The 15,596-nt window shown below is 33.8% G+C and overlaps 1 protein-coding gene and 1 pseudogene across 1 annotated transcript; one reads left to right on the plus strand and one right to left on the minus strand.

Moving 5' to 3' along the window:
- Positions 1-4,998, plus strand: part of LOC102590596 (2-oxoisovalerate dehydrogenase subunit alpha 1, mitochondrial-like) — a 17,214-nt pseudogene extending 12,216 nt beyond the window's left edge.
- On the minus strand, positions 703-2,758 carry LOC102582346 (uncharacterized). Its single transcript, XM_006360660.2, has 2 exons — positions 1,067-2,758; positions 703-752 (listed from the first exon to the last, which is right to left on the minus strand). Exons 1-2 carry the CDS (start codon positions 2,316-2,318, stop codon positions 718-720), a joined length of 1,287 nt encoding a protein of 428 aa, XP_006360722.2. The 5' UTR covers positions 2,319-2,758; the 3' UTR covers positions 703-717.
- Positions 4,999-15,596: the final 10,598 nt, after the last annotated feature.

Consider the following 15,596-nt stretch of genomic DNA (forward strand, 5'->3'; position numbering starts at 1 on the left):
ACACTACTAGGTATCCTATTAATAAGATAAGCTGCAACTAGCACACACTGTCCCCAATATTGCAAAGGTATTTTGGCCTGAAATCTTAGAGATCTAGTAACTTCAAGTAGGTGCCTGTGTTTCCTCTCAGCCACTCTATTTTGCTGAGGGGTATATGGACAGGACCTCTGATGAATAATCCCTAACTCCTTGAACATAGTATCACACACTATGTTGACAAATTCAGTACCATTGTCTGACCTTAATGACTTGACTGTTGTTCCAAATTGAGTTTTAACAAACTGTATAAACAGTTTAAGAGAAACACACACAGATGATTTATGTTTCAGCAGAAATAACCAAGTCATCCTGGAGAAATCATCCACAACTATAAGAAAATACTTGTTTCCATCAATAGTAGGTGTATTATAAGGCCCCCAAAGATCCACATGTATCAAGTCAAAACAAGCTACACTTTTGATAAAACTAGAAGGAAACTTTAATCTTGTTTGTTTAGCATAGTGACATACTGAACACTGGGAAATTCTACATATACTCTGCTTATTCATAACAAACATGCGACTAAGAACTCCTGAGGACACATGTCCTAATCTTTTATGCCATAGATCCATATCTGACTCCTTGACATTATTGACAACAAATGCAGCCTCTTTTTCTTTCTTGACACCAACACCAGTATTGAGATGTTGTAATAGCAAGTACAGAACTCCCTCTTCTTTACCAACTTCCTTCACCTTCCCACTGTAAAGCTCCTGGAAAACACAGAAGTGAGGGAAGAAAGTAACTGAACATCCTAACTCCTTTGTGACTTGACTCACTGACAGCAAGTTATATTTGAACTCAGGAATATGTAAGACATTTGTAACCACACTTCTAGTTGACAATGCACTAGAACCAACATGTGACACTTGAGTAGTATCACCATTTGGAAGATAAACAGGTTTAGGTGTTTTAGGTTTAGAAACTGAGTTACTGACCAACATATCCAAACTAGAAACCATATGGTTGGTTGCACCAGTGTCAATAATCCAGACTTGACTGTTTTCAGAAACAAAGAATGCCTTACCTGTAGTGTTTGCAGTATTGCACACCGAAGTAGATGAAGAACCTACCTCCTTTTGGAACATTTTGAGAATGTGATCATACTGATCTTTAGTAAATGTGCAGCCCTGCAGAAGTTGTTTAACCTCTCTTTCAGCCTGACTTACTGAATTAATGTTGCTAGGAGCTTTGTGAGTTTCTTCATTAGTATTAGAATGTTGTTGATGTTGTGGAGGAAAATTGATATCTCTGTCATTAGTGAAGTTAGCCTGTACTGATGACTGTTGGAATGAGGAACTACCAGTATGTGAAGGAAAATTTCCTTGAACCTTCCTTTTAGACTTGAAATCTGGAGGATAGCCTACAATTTTATAACAAAACTCTTTGCTATGGCCTTTGCACTTGCAGAAATCACATACTAGAAAGGAATTTTTCTTAAACCTCTGATTCACTCCTAAACTTCCACCAGTCTTAGAATACATAGCAATTGAGGAATCCAGACCCACAGAAGTCATCCCCATACTATTAGTACTAGTAACAACAGCCTTTTGCCTTTCATCTCCAACTACCATCGCATAGGCACCGTTAATGGTTGGTAGTGGATCCATCATAAGAATTTGACTCCTTGCCTGATGATAGGAGTCATTTAAGCCCATCAAAAACTGATACAATTTCTGTCTGTTCATATGAGCTACAAAACCTACTGATTTTTCACAATTACAACAAGGAGCAGGTACTAACACTTCAAACTCATCCCACAAGGTTTTGAGTCTTGTATAATACTCAGACACAGAGACAGTTCCTTGTTGCAGTGAGGCAATATCCTTATGTAAACTGTAGGTCCTAGATCCATCCACTCTATCAAATCTTTCTTTTAGATCAACCCAGACATTTAGTGCACTAGAAGCAAAGGCAATCCCATTTAATAAACTCTTAGATACAGAGTTCATCAACCATGACAACACCACAACATTTACTCTTTCCCATTGCCCCCACAGTTTCTCACCAAACACCTCCTTCCTAGCAGAACCATCAATTAATCCAATTTTATTCCTTCCTAATAAGGCCAATCTGATAGATCGACTCCATAAGGTATAGTTTTCAATTCCAAGCAATTGAAACGAGATAAGACTCAGTCCACTGACATCAGTAGGACCTAGAAATAAGGGATGATTATAGTCAATACCTTGACCTTGCATAGCATTGCTGCTTTGAGGAATACCTCTTAGTGAACTGCTTTGTGATCCAGCTGCAAGAACACCTTCATTCTCCATCATGAATCTGGAATTTGATACTAGATCAAGCTGAAACTGAATGCAGATTCTGGCTTCGAATGAAGCTCTGATCTGCAAATCTCTTTCAACAAACGGAACAGAAACAAAACATGAATCTGTGAATCAAAACAATGATTCTTTGATTCTAATATCACCAACTTCAGCAGTACTCACTGTGAAGCATAAGGCTTTGATACCATGAACGTAACTTGAGAGAGTTTGAACATGAAAAGAGAGAACTAAGAAAGAAGAAAATTCATTGTATTGAGACTGAAAGAATAACTAGATACATGATCTGTAGGATATATATATACAGATCCATATTTCTGTAACTAACTTCTGACTAATCAACTTGTCAAGTTGTTGTAACTACCATACAGTGAAAGGACTAAACTACCCTTCCTACTTGTAACTAACTTTAACAGCCCTTTACATCTTCTTGTATCTCAACAGAACAGGTAATTAATTTCAATTCAGGAAAAAATTACTCCTACATTGTGTTAATACTAAACCAATAACGAGTCGTTTGGTAGGACGAAATCTAATACATGTATTAGTGAAAGTTATTTTAAATCCGACCTTCTTCATGACATGTTTATAACCACAAGATTCAACCACGCGCCTGTATGACATGTGGTTTGGTGTTTTGTTAGGTGAAGAAAGATTTGGCAGTGAAGATGTATAGAAATATGGTGACCCTTCAAATAATGGACCACATTTTTGATGAAGCACAAAAACAGGGGAGGTTATCCTTGTATATGGCCACTGTTGGAGAAGAAGTCATTAACATAGCTTCTGCTGCTGCACTCACCACAGATGACATTGTCTTACCTCAGGTCTTATTTCTCACATTTCATTGTTCTATCACAAACTCCTAATATACTAATAAAATGCCGTGTTTTTTCTCAGATGGTCACTTAGTTAATAGTTATTATCTCAGAAAGTTACTTTCTTTTGTTGAAAATAATTGAAATCAAGAAAAAAGGTGAATTTTGTAGTTGAGTGATCACCCGAGAAATCACATGCTTTTTTTAATATACGTCTGAACTACTTTTTTTTGTCCTAATTACTCATAAATTCGACTATTTAATAATCTTGAACTCCCTATATTTCGCCACATGTCAAGTAAAACGCTCTGCCTCACACATGCTTCTTAAAATGCTAGATGAAAATTTAAACATTTTTATTACGATTGTAGTACAGGGAGCCCGGTGTTCTATTATGGCGTGGCTTCACCCTGAAAGAATTTACCAATCAATTGCTTGGAAATAAGGATGATAATGGAAAAGGATGGCAAATGCCAATACATTATGTATGGTTCAAACAAGCTCAATTATTTCACCGTCTCTTCAACTCTCGCGTAAGAATCTTTTTCCAAGCACAAGATTGATTCAGATGACACACACACAAAGGCAGGCAAATGCCAATAAATTATGGTTCTAACAAGCTCAATTCTCGCGCACACACATTAAGTACTCCTTACTTATATTGTTCATTTCCCCAGTACACAGCTTCCACAGGCTGCAGGCGTGGCTTATGCGCTGAAAATGGATAAAAAGGAGGCTTGTGTAGTCACTTATTTTGGAGATGGTACTACTAGTGAGGTGATTTTTGAATTAAGTACTACTCCCTCCTGTCCTCCATATAATCTGGTGTTTTCGCCTCTTTATATCGCATTTAATAAGCTTTTATGTTGAATTATTTTCAGGGAGATTTCCATGCTGCTTTGAATTTTGCGGCAGTTCTTGAAGCTCCTGTTATATTTCTATGCCGCAATAATGGATGGGCCGTTAGCACCCCTGTCAACGAACAATTCCGAAGTATTCCCCTAAACTCAATTCCATCTGTTATAAGGGTGTGAATTGGTATGGTGAAAAATATTCCCCCAAAAATGCTTTCAAAAGTCATTTTCGACAAATATTTTCTAAAATGACTTGCATCATATCAAACACGGTATAACTTAAGCTACATTGCTCCTAAATATTTTCCAAGGTAGGTGATGGAATCGCGATTAAAGGGCAAGTTTATGGAGTTCGAAGTATTCGTGTGGATGGCACTGATGCCCTTGCAGTTTATAGTGCTATTCGTGCAGCTCGCAAAATGGCAATAAAGGAACAAAGGCCAATAATTGTAGAGGTGTGAAATTCAGCAATTCCTATTATTCCTGTGTATGTTTCATGCTTATAAAACTTCCATTTGTAACACTTATTAGGCCATAGCTTATCGAGTAAGCGACCATGCATCGTCTCATGATGCAACTCAGTATCGATCCAGGGAGGAAAGCGAGTACTGGAGAAGACGATGCTCAGTATCCAGATTCAGGAAATGGATACAGAAAAATGGTTGGTGGAGTGATGAAGAGGAACTAGAATTCCGGGGAAATACCAAAGAGCAGGTTCAAGATTCAAAAATCCTAAAATGTAATCGATTTGATTTGTTTTTTATTCTATTCTAGTATTTGTTGATTTTTAAAAAAAAATTAATGTAGGTGTTGCAAGCACTTGAAAAAGCTGAGGAAACAGAGAAACCTCCCTTGACAGATTTGTTTACTGATGTTTATGATTAAATCCCATTACATCTTCAAGAACAAGAGAGGAATATTAGAGACGCGATAAACAAACGACCAAATGATTATCCTACTAATATACCTCTATAGGCTATATTTTCAAAAAAAATCGATTTGAAATTGGTACCTTTGAATTCCAGTAATGTCCTCTATGTAATATGAATATGCAATGCAGTTGTGTGTGTGTGCGCGTTTGTATCTTTTACAGAAAATAGTCTGATATTGCACGAATTATCCGAGTTGAATTAAGTTTGAACTCTGTTTATCTCCTTTGCAAATGTATGTTGTATGTTCATACCTTAAATTAGTTTTTATGTCTTCGACTCTTAATTCAATGAAGCCATAGTATTTTGTTGAAAGCATAAACTGTTTTCTGTTGTAATACTATTTTGTTACCATCTATAGTCTATTGTACTTTCATCATTGTCTTTTTTGAACTGGTTTTGCCTTGAGCCGGGGTGATAGCATCCAAGGAAGCTCTAATCCAAAACACAAGAATTGTTGCCCTTACTAGCCGTCGTAGGACTACTCTTGTAGTTTCATGTCCTTCGATTTATGTGATTATCTATTATTTCATGTAGTTTGTTTATTATATTATTTTTGTTGTAATACTATTTTGTTACTATCTATAGTCTATTGTACTTTCATCATTGCCTTTTTTGAACTGGTTTTGCCTTGAGCCGGGGTGATAGCATCCAAGGAAGCTCTAATCCATTGAAGGAAAATGATGGAACTTTAGAAACTCCATTGAGGCTCATAACAATATCTCAAACCAAGGAGTTCAATGATAAGTTCAATGGGCTTCAATCGATGATATTCCAAATGTGTCTTGTTGAGGAAGAAGAGCTCAAGCCCAAGGGAGATGAACTGTCCAAGTGCTACAACTATTTGGTGGCCCAAGTTGAAGTCCAAGAGAAGGAATATTGGGTCCAAAGTTCGGCCTTGAAGAAGTTCAAAGTGTGCAAAAGGCTCAAAATCGGCCCAAAAGAAGGTCAATTTCATCCCTTAAGTGGATTTGAAATCAACAACCCAATCAAACCTAAATGGGGCTCAAAAGTCACGACCAAGAGAGGCCACAAAGTCCTTAATTCAGCCACAATGATTAGGGTTTTAATTTGTAAAAATTAGGCAAATGACATAGTATAAGAAAGAAATTACTTCTTTTCCCTACTCTTTCATTAATTACCAAAAATCCCTTTTTTAGTGTTTTTCGGATACATAATATAGCAGTGTGGATACTTAATATAGCAGCGCGGATACTTTAATTAATAACGGGCGGATACTTAAATTATTAAGTTGTTAGCAGCACGGATACTTAATTAACGGGCGGATGCATAATATATCAGCGCGGATACTTTAATTAATAACGGGCGGATACTTAAATTATTAAGTTGTTAGCAGCACGGATACTTAATTAACGGGCGGATGCATAATATATCAGCGCGGATACTTTAATTAATAATGGGCGGATACTTAAACTAATAAAGTATCCGGTTAAGTTGAATTGGGGGAAAATAAGGGATTTTTGTATTTTAATGAAAGAGTAGGGAAATATTGAGAATAGGTAAAGAAGTGTTGTGTATTTAAGTAATTTTTCCTTTTAATTTTACCTTAGCCACCAAGCTATGATTTTATTTTATTAAGTTCTAAATTGTTCTTTTAGGGTTTTATTAGGTCTAACAACCACCTTATTTATTCTATAAATAGGAGTGATTTTTCATTCATTCAAAAGATATTACATTGATATTAATAATATTTGAGAGAGTTCTTTTGAACCTTTGTGACATGTTCTGTGAGAATTCATCTTTAAACCTTTACCAGTTTCATAGTTTAAGGTATAGAATAATTTCTTCTTGTGATATCTTCGATTTCTTTTTTGTATTCTTTGGAAGATGATTAGTTTATACATACTAATTATTGTCTTTAGTTACTCACAAAATGATCAAGATCCGAATCTATCATTTTGATTTGTTTTCTCAGGTAAAGACATTAGATTTTACCATAAATCTATACGTATGGAAGATATCTAACGCCTTCACTTGAGAAAACGAGTCAAAACAATAGATTTGGATCTTGACCACTTTATGAGTAACTAAAGACAATAATTAGTATGTATAAACTAATCACCTTCTAAAGCGAATAAAAAAGAAATCAAAGATATTACAAGAAGAAATTACTTTATACCTTAAACTATATGAAACTAGTAAAGGTTTAATATGAATTCTCCCAAAAGTTCAAATCAATGTAATGTCTTCTGAATGAATAAAAAAACACTCTTATTTATAGAATAAATAAGGTGGCTGTTAGTCTTAATAAAATCTTAAATGAACAATTTTGAACCTAATAAATAAAATCCTAACTTGGTGGTTAAGGTAAAACTAAAACCCTAATAATTGTGGTCGAATTGGACTTTGTGGGCTCTCATGATCGTGGTTTTTTGAGCTTTCTTGGGCTGTTGATTTCAATTTAGGGGTGTGTATCGGTCGGTTCGGTTTGGTTATAAGTATTATAGGTTCGGTTTATCGGTTTTCGGTTTATCGGTTTTAGGCCTTTAACGGTTCGGTTTTCGGTTTAACCAATAAGAAAAATGCTTTCAAAAACAAATATATGACTTATCCAATAATTTGACGCGATATGCATACATTGAAATAATCATTCCAAACGGGACAACAAGGGCCAACTTGTTGTATTTTGATCATCACAACAAAGACTTGGTTAATTTTCGATCACCATAATATATAAAACGAGGTCCCCTTTATGCAATAAAGAAATCAAATAAAACCAAATCATAGACAAAAGTCAAAACAATAGCAAATGAGGCCATGCTTATGGTAACTAAATGAAGTTCTTACGTTATTTAAAAAAAAAAAAAACAATTTGAATTCCTGACGTTAATCAAATTGTAGATATTTACAATCGTGTAAAATTTAATATTAGTCAATTATAAACTAACTAAAGTAAATAAGTAATACTAAAAGGTAAAACCTAAAGGTTAAATAACTAAAAGTAGAGAGGAGAGTTAATTGTTAAGTAGTGTTAATTATTGCGTAGGGTTTTATATTTTTAGTCTAATATACTACTAATTATATAGGTATTTTTTTTAATATATTATATATATGTATAACTAAAAATTAAAATAGTAAATTATTATATTCTTAATGGGTTATCGGTTAACCCAATAACCCAATATTAAAAACCAATAACGAACCGATAACCAATAATTTTTTTTTGTAAAACCATTAAATAACCGTTATCCCAATAACCCAATAACAATAAACCAATAACACTTTTTTCGGTTCGATTTTTGCACACCCCTATTTCAATTCTACTTGAGGGCTGAAATTAGCCTCCTTTTAGATTGATTTTGACCTTTTTTTGCATCACTTTAGACTTCTTCGAAATTAAACTTTGGACCCAAATATTCCTCCTCTTAGACTCCAACTCGGGCCACCAATAGTTGAACTTTGGACCCCAAATAGTGGTTTTTAGGATGCCTATTTAAATAATAGCCCAAGTTTAACAGCGTGACAAGTGTGTTCATTGAATGAAACAAAACAACCAAGTTAAAAAAAAAATGGCACCCGACTATCAATACACACGTTTCATTTGAATTGTTGTTGTTACTTGTCGCGCCGAAAAGTTTCATATTGGGATAAAGTAAGAATGAAGGATTACATACCACTCCACAACAATTCTTGTTGGTCATTTCGTTTTATTTTAGGAAGCATTAATTCAAAATCTTGAACAATATTGAGGAAATCAATTTCTTAAGCACATAAATTATGTGCTTGAAATTAAATTTTTATATTATGTTTTTCTTTTCTTTTCAGGAGACTAAAATCTTCACGATTTTATTCTATTCTCATTTTGGAAAAATTAGAATTCGTGTAATTTTCTGCTCTGATTTATAATTAGATTTGAAGATATAAAAACTTCAACATTTCATTAAATCTGATTTTAAACATAATATTCTAACAAGCTTAAGGAATTCAATAAAATTATTTTAGCAGATATAACTGATAGAAGAAATTGAGAGTAGACAAATACAATCGTTGGTATGTTACGAAGAGAAATGATTAAAGTCCTTCGCAATTCAAAAAGTTGTAACCGAAATCATCTGACGAAGTTGTCTGCTCAAAGCATTTGTCTTTTAACTTTGAGCTTTCGACATGATATGTTTATGACCACAAGATTAAAGAATATTTAAGCATATTCTACGTATCTTTAGTTTAACTATCCTGCGTTTTGGATTACCCCTTGACCCCTAACACCTCTCTAACTGCTTTACTGATGCAGTCAACTATCCTGCGTCCCTACTACCCCCCCCCCCCAAAAAAAACCCCTATATTTAGGCACCAACTTCTCAATCTAGGATATCAATATATATGTTAGGGGTGGTAACTGGGCGGGTTGAGTTAAATTTAGACAGGTTATAATGGGTTAAGACAACAATAAGATCAAAACACAACTCAATTCAAATTTGCTTAGGTCAAAACGAATTAGGTAATGGGTTATAAAACAGGTTAGGTAATGGGCCACAACATGTAATCTGCTATATATTTCATTTTCCTTCATACCAAACATCCAAAATGTTTCTCTATTCTTACTTAACTTTCATTTATACAAAGTCTCAAAGACAATAAATGTAACTAAATGGTACTTCATGGTGTTAAGGCTATGGTCGAAAGGAAAACATTTGAACTTGAATTGGTGGGGTGTGCCAAGCCTAGACTTTGTGTTTTTGGCTGAAATTTTGTATGGACCTCCGTTATGACCTTAGTAATGGAGTCAATTGATTTCGACGAACAAACAGACCCATTTTCAAGTGCAAACGAGCGTCATTCTTACTTAACTTTCGTTTATACAAAGTCTCAAAGACAATAAATGTTAACTAAATGGTACTTCATGGTGTTAGGCTATGGTCGAAAGGAAAACATTTGAACTTGAATTGGTAGGGTGTGCCAGGCCTAGGCTTTAGTGCAACGCCAAGCGACGCATGAAAGTCCAAGTAGCAAGCTACTTTAATGGACCTTCCCCCTTAAAAAATTAAGTTAATATCGTGTAGAATCGATGACCCACATATCAGATATTAAAACTGATAAAGAACAGATACTACACTTGATCTTAGCCAAAAAGGCCGAGAAAAGGTATGCTTTTCTTAAACCTATGGACTTGGTGCTTTATCCTCCCTCTCAACTCTCTACTTTTCGTTTTATATCGATACGGGACAAATGAACCTGAAATGCCACCAACTTATATTATTACAGTGAGAAAGACACTTTGGAAAAAAATATATTAGTTTACTTATGAACAATTAAGTACACTATATAGTATACAAAAGCTACCGACAAAATAGTTTATTATACAATGTAACCTTCAACATGATTTATCTAGGTGACCAACGTTCAAAATTACTTTTGGCCTCCAACCATACTATCAACGCTTATAATCTAGTGGTACCGATGTGTTTCATACACAATAGGTGTGAGCTCAATTCTCGCTGCTACTTTTTCAGCTTCTTCCTCCGTCCCTGATTAAAGGACCTCCACGCGTGAGCGTATGTTTGCACGTATTACGAGAACATGTGATAGGTAATCTCAAGTATATAGTTTATTATTCAAATTTCTTTGAAGTTATTATTAGGTGTAATTCACCATAGATATGACTTGAAGCAAGCCTTTTCTTCCTCCCTTCCACGGTAATTTATGGGAACACTTCATGATTTTAAAAAGGATCAACACAACACTAGTACATAGCTAGAGTCTTGGACATCTCTATGTATGTACTTGACAAGAAGAGATTTGTCGTTGCGTTCTTGACCTTGCTTCACCTTAATTGTTATTTATCGGGCTTTAGCGGGTCTATTGATCAAGGCGGTGCTAGGTAGGGTTAAGAGGATGCATCCGAACTTATCTTAGGTGGAAAATACTTAGGGGTCGTTTGGTACAAATATTGATAATGTAGAGATTAGTAACCCATGGATTAGTAATGCAGGGATTAGTAATGTAGGGATTAGCAATGCAAGGATTAGAAATGTTGGGATTATATTTTATCAACTGTTTGGTTCATTGCTTCCCACTTAATCTTGTGTTTGATTTAAAACTCTACAAAAAATTTGTTTCCTATTATACCCTTGTGTTATTATGAGATTGTTTATTTCATGTAATTGAGTCAAGATAGATGACTGCCGAACAATATTATTTTTTTGTAGGATTTCTATTCCATTTACCTAGTTAATATATATAAGTTAAAATAAATTGTTACTAATTTTGAGGTGTGATGTACCACTAAGGAGATCCTTGATGACACGGTGTATTCCTATTTTTTTGTTGGTCAAATATATCTTAAACTTAACATAGATTTAGGGTTATTTAAATTGTTCAATACCTAAAGCTTATTAAAAATAAAATAGGTCAAGTGGTTAATCGACGAACTACATTGAATAAAAAAATATTAGTGAAATCATCAAATTACACTAAACGAATTTGGAGAATAAAAAAGAACTTTATCACCATTCCAATATAAATAAAAAGAAAATCAAATTACAAAAGAAATTCAGGAAAAGAAATTGGGGGATAGTTTAGTAATTTAGGGGTCTTATCCAAGGATTGTTAAACCTTGGATTAGTTATCCCTCCATTTTCTAGGGATAAAATAAGACCACATAATGTGTATAAGTAATCCATGAATTAAATTAAATAATGTAATTAAACAATGTATTAGATGAATTAAAATTTAATCTGTGGACTATTCTAATTAATACCGCCTACCAAACGGTCCTTAGTGTGGTGCTTCATTTTCCTTCGCGCCACACCCAAAATCTCAAGCATTTTGTAACTTTGTTCCTACATGTAGTAGACTCCCTTAAACAGAAAATGTACTATTCCCTTCTGTCTCAAAATAAGTATCTTTTTATCTCATTTCACGTTCATTAAAAAAAATAAAAAAATAGAAGGCATTACCATCCATATTAATTAGATGTTTCTTCAAAATTGAACATTATTAAGAAGCTTCAAGGGTATAATTAAAAATAATTACTATTTTTTATCTTGAATTCCTAATGGCATTTATTTTCGTTTTTATTTTTGTTGCTGAAGCAACACTTATTTTTGAAGTAACGAAACAAATAACATTGGTTTGACATTTACAAATTCCATTTTCTAACTTAGAATTTGTTAAGGCCAAAGGTCAAACATTTAAACTAGATTCGGTGGGGTGCGCCAGGCCAAGGCAATAGTGCAACACCTAGGCGACGCACGAAGGCCCAAGTAGCAAGCTACTCTAATGGATCTTCCCCCTTAAAAAATTGACTTAATATCGTGTGAGTCAATGACTCACATATCAGATATTAAACTGATAAGAACAGATACTACACTTGATCTTAGCCAAAAGGCCGAGAAAGGTATGCTTTACTTAACTCACAGACTTCGTGCTTTATACTCGCTCTCAATTCTATGCTTTTTGTATTCCGTCGATATGGGACTGATGAAATACTACCTACAATTTTATATTAGTGTGAGAAAGACAGTGGTAATTGAGTTATAAAGACCTTAAACATGATTTAGCTTGGTTATCGATGCTCAAATAAACACTATAGTTATACACTTATACTAGCTATATATAAGTGTCATTTAAACTTATTTTGTGCACATTAAGAAAAATAATAAATAGAAGAGTATAATTGGTAAAATATACAATTTTTGTCTTTAATTTCTTGTATCACTCTTATTTTGAGAATAAACAATTTTGCTAAATTTTTTTGCTGAAATTTCTAAGACGAGAAAAGGATAAATATATTTCGAAACTATTACAAATGATACATATATACTATCCGTTGTACTTAAGATTGTATATAACCTTATTGTCGTACTATTGGACCATATATCCCTATTCCCTAATTAGCCAAACGGAACAACACATGGTGTCCAAATTTATTTTAATTTTTACGTTAAGCCAAACTATTACAATCTTCTTTTTTATGCGTTAATAGTTTTATTTTTGTTTTAATGAAAAGCTTTAAAGAATAACTTTTATGCCCGATTTGATTTAGGGGATACTGTTGATTGTAGTGCGGTTATTGAAGGAATTCTTTTTTCTTTTCGATTTTGGATTTTCAAAATATGTTTTTTTAGGATTTTACTTTGATGTCTTTTGCATAGATTTGTAAGGAATTTGTGCATTTTTATGGTAAAGAATTTTTTTTATTTTAGAATTTCACTTTGCTAGGATTTTACTTTATTGCCTTTTTCTAAGATATGTTAAGGGTTTGTGCATTCTTTCTATTAAAGAAATATTTTGCTCGCCTCTCTCCTCCCTCTCCCAATCTCTCTCGCTAAATATACAAATACATATATATACCAGTTATATATATACATTTATCTGACAGATATACATATATAGTTCGCCTCTCTCCTCCCTCTCTCAACCTCGCTGACCTCTCTCCTCCCTGTAACATGTAGCTACGATTGTAATCAACAAACTATAGCGCACAAATAAATTATTTTTGAGTAGCTATATGTGAAAATTCCCCTATATAATATTGGGTTTAAGTTTGTTGTCTATTGGGTCTAAATTTGTTGTCTACTTATCTTTTTTTGTTTTGTTTACTATTGATGAAGTACAGAAACCCCATCAATTTGAGCGCTAATTACATCATATTATAAAAGTTTCTCAAATTACAATAATTTCAAAATTTTCAAAACTTGTGGATATATTGCTCCTTCTCCCAATACATAGCAAATTCTACATGAGTTATGTATATGATACATAACTATAAACCAAATTCATATTGATTTAGGTTTGAATGAATGCATCAACAATAACATTTGTATCAGATACATTGTAAACAAACGAAGTTGTAATATATCTGATAGAGGTGGAGTGATGTATCTGGATGTTAAGAGAGAAGGAAAAAAGAGGATTTTTGTAATTAATTCAAATGATAGGGACTTTAGAAATTATATTATCTTAAGTCATGTGATTACGTAATTTTCTCTATTATTTATATCTCAACTCTATACAAAATGGGCCAAATGAACCCAAAAGGAAAAGAAAATAACGAAAATAGAAAACAAAAAACAAGCCCGGTCCAAAGGATCCGCCTCCTTTTATATATCAGCCCTAAGAAGTAGGGTTTTCCATTTTGAGCTCCTGATCATCTCCCTCTATGTCGCCGCTTGGAGCTTCTGGTAACCTGAGCTTCCTTTTCCTCTTGTTATGGGTAATCAATACTTATTATGATGAAGCTTTCTTTTCTTCTCAACTCACAGAAGCAAGTATAGTTTTCCTTTGTTCTGATATGATTTTGCTCTTCATTTCTTTCTAATCTTCGCTTCCTTATCTGCAAAGGTGTATACCGGTGGATATAGTGGGTTTCTAGGTGGAATCGAGAGAGAAAACAATTGTCGGAGGAAAGTTTCCAAGATCGTTATCGCATAGAGAAATGATGATCAGAACTGTGAACTTCCAATAGCTTACAAGGTGTTCTTCTTCATCCATGTGTTCCATTCTGAAAAATCGAATAAATCTAGGTTGTTCACCAAACCTCTTTATCCTCATTGCCACAGTTTTATCTTAAATTTCCAAACATCATTCAAGTATTGTGGTTAGCATTAATTAGATTCCTTTTCTTAGATCTACATATCAACATGTTGAATCATCTAAGAAGATTAATACCACCATTGACGTTTTAATCCTCCAAAAGGTTTCCAATTTTAAATATTTTTAGAGGTTGGAATCAAGCTGCTTTAGAACGATTATGCTTCATCTGCTCATACTTGTCAAGGGTGTATGAACCAAGCTGAAATCTTCATGTCAAAAAGGGGTATGATCCTGATCTTATCTCTTTTATTGACATAGTAAATAAGTACACAACTAAGTTAGCTTTTACAAGTGTACAATATAGATACATGCATGATCTTTGACCCTTTCGAGTTTCAATCCATATTTTAACTTTAAATACCTATTTTTAAATCTAATTTTTCTTAAGAACCAATCCTAATTTGCCACCTACCCCTAGATACTTCTAACAAACTCATCATTACTTATTTTTCTTGCTCACTAAGTAAGAAAGCACATGACCCTTATACTCACTCACCCATCTTTCACTTGCCGTACACACACAATTACACCAACAATTCACCCATAGAATCACTCTCATTTGCACATAACAGCTAACATTTTTTCTCTTCTTCCTTACTCACACTAGCACACCACCTACACACAATTCATTACATATACTCACATAATCACTAGTTGAATTTAATCCAGAGTACTCTGATCGAAGAAAAATTTACAGTCGAACTCCGATCAACAGCGTTCAGGGGCAAATTTATGTACTAATTTTGGGTCACCCGAACCCGTGGTCATCCGACTAAACTCGATATATTACTTCTATAATTATTAAAGAATATATTAAATTAAAACTTGTTGAACCCGTTTTCAAAATGGCTGGATGGTTCACTGGTACCACTGCAAGATTTCAACTCACAGGTCGCAGGTTCGATCCCAGGCAGCCCCAATTCGCTTCAATTTATTTTTATTAACTAAAAACACATTTTTCATTTTTTTTTAAAAAAAGAAGCTAAATTCTGAAAGTTTAAAAGTCAAAAGACTTCAAAAGTTTCCTTCCCACACACTTTTCAAGTTCCAAGTTCCAACAATATTTTTCTTCCCTCTTCAAATTTGTTTTCTATTTTCCACACAAAGAAGAAGCTT

This window comes from Solanum tuberosum, unplaced genomic scaffold (genome assembly GCF_000226075.1).
Source record: "Solanum tuberosum cultivar DM 1-3 516 R44 unplaced genomic scaffold, SolTub_3.0 scf00331, whole genome shotgun sequence".
In the NCBI taxonomy this organism is placed as follows: domain Eukaryota; kingdom Viridiplantae; phylum Streptophyta; class Magnoliopsida; order Solanales; family Solanaceae; genus Solanum; species Solanum tuberosum.

Excerpts from the sequence above, each read along its gene's own strand:
- LOC102582346 (XM_006360660.2), bottom strand. The coding sequence starts at position 2,318 with ATGATGGAGAATGAAGGTGTTCTTGCAGCTGGATCACAAAGCAGTTCA. Across the intron at positions 753-1,066 it reads CAATACTGCAAACACTACAG|GAGCTTTACAGTGGGAAGGT; the intron begins GTAAGGCATTCT and ends TGTGTTTTCCAG.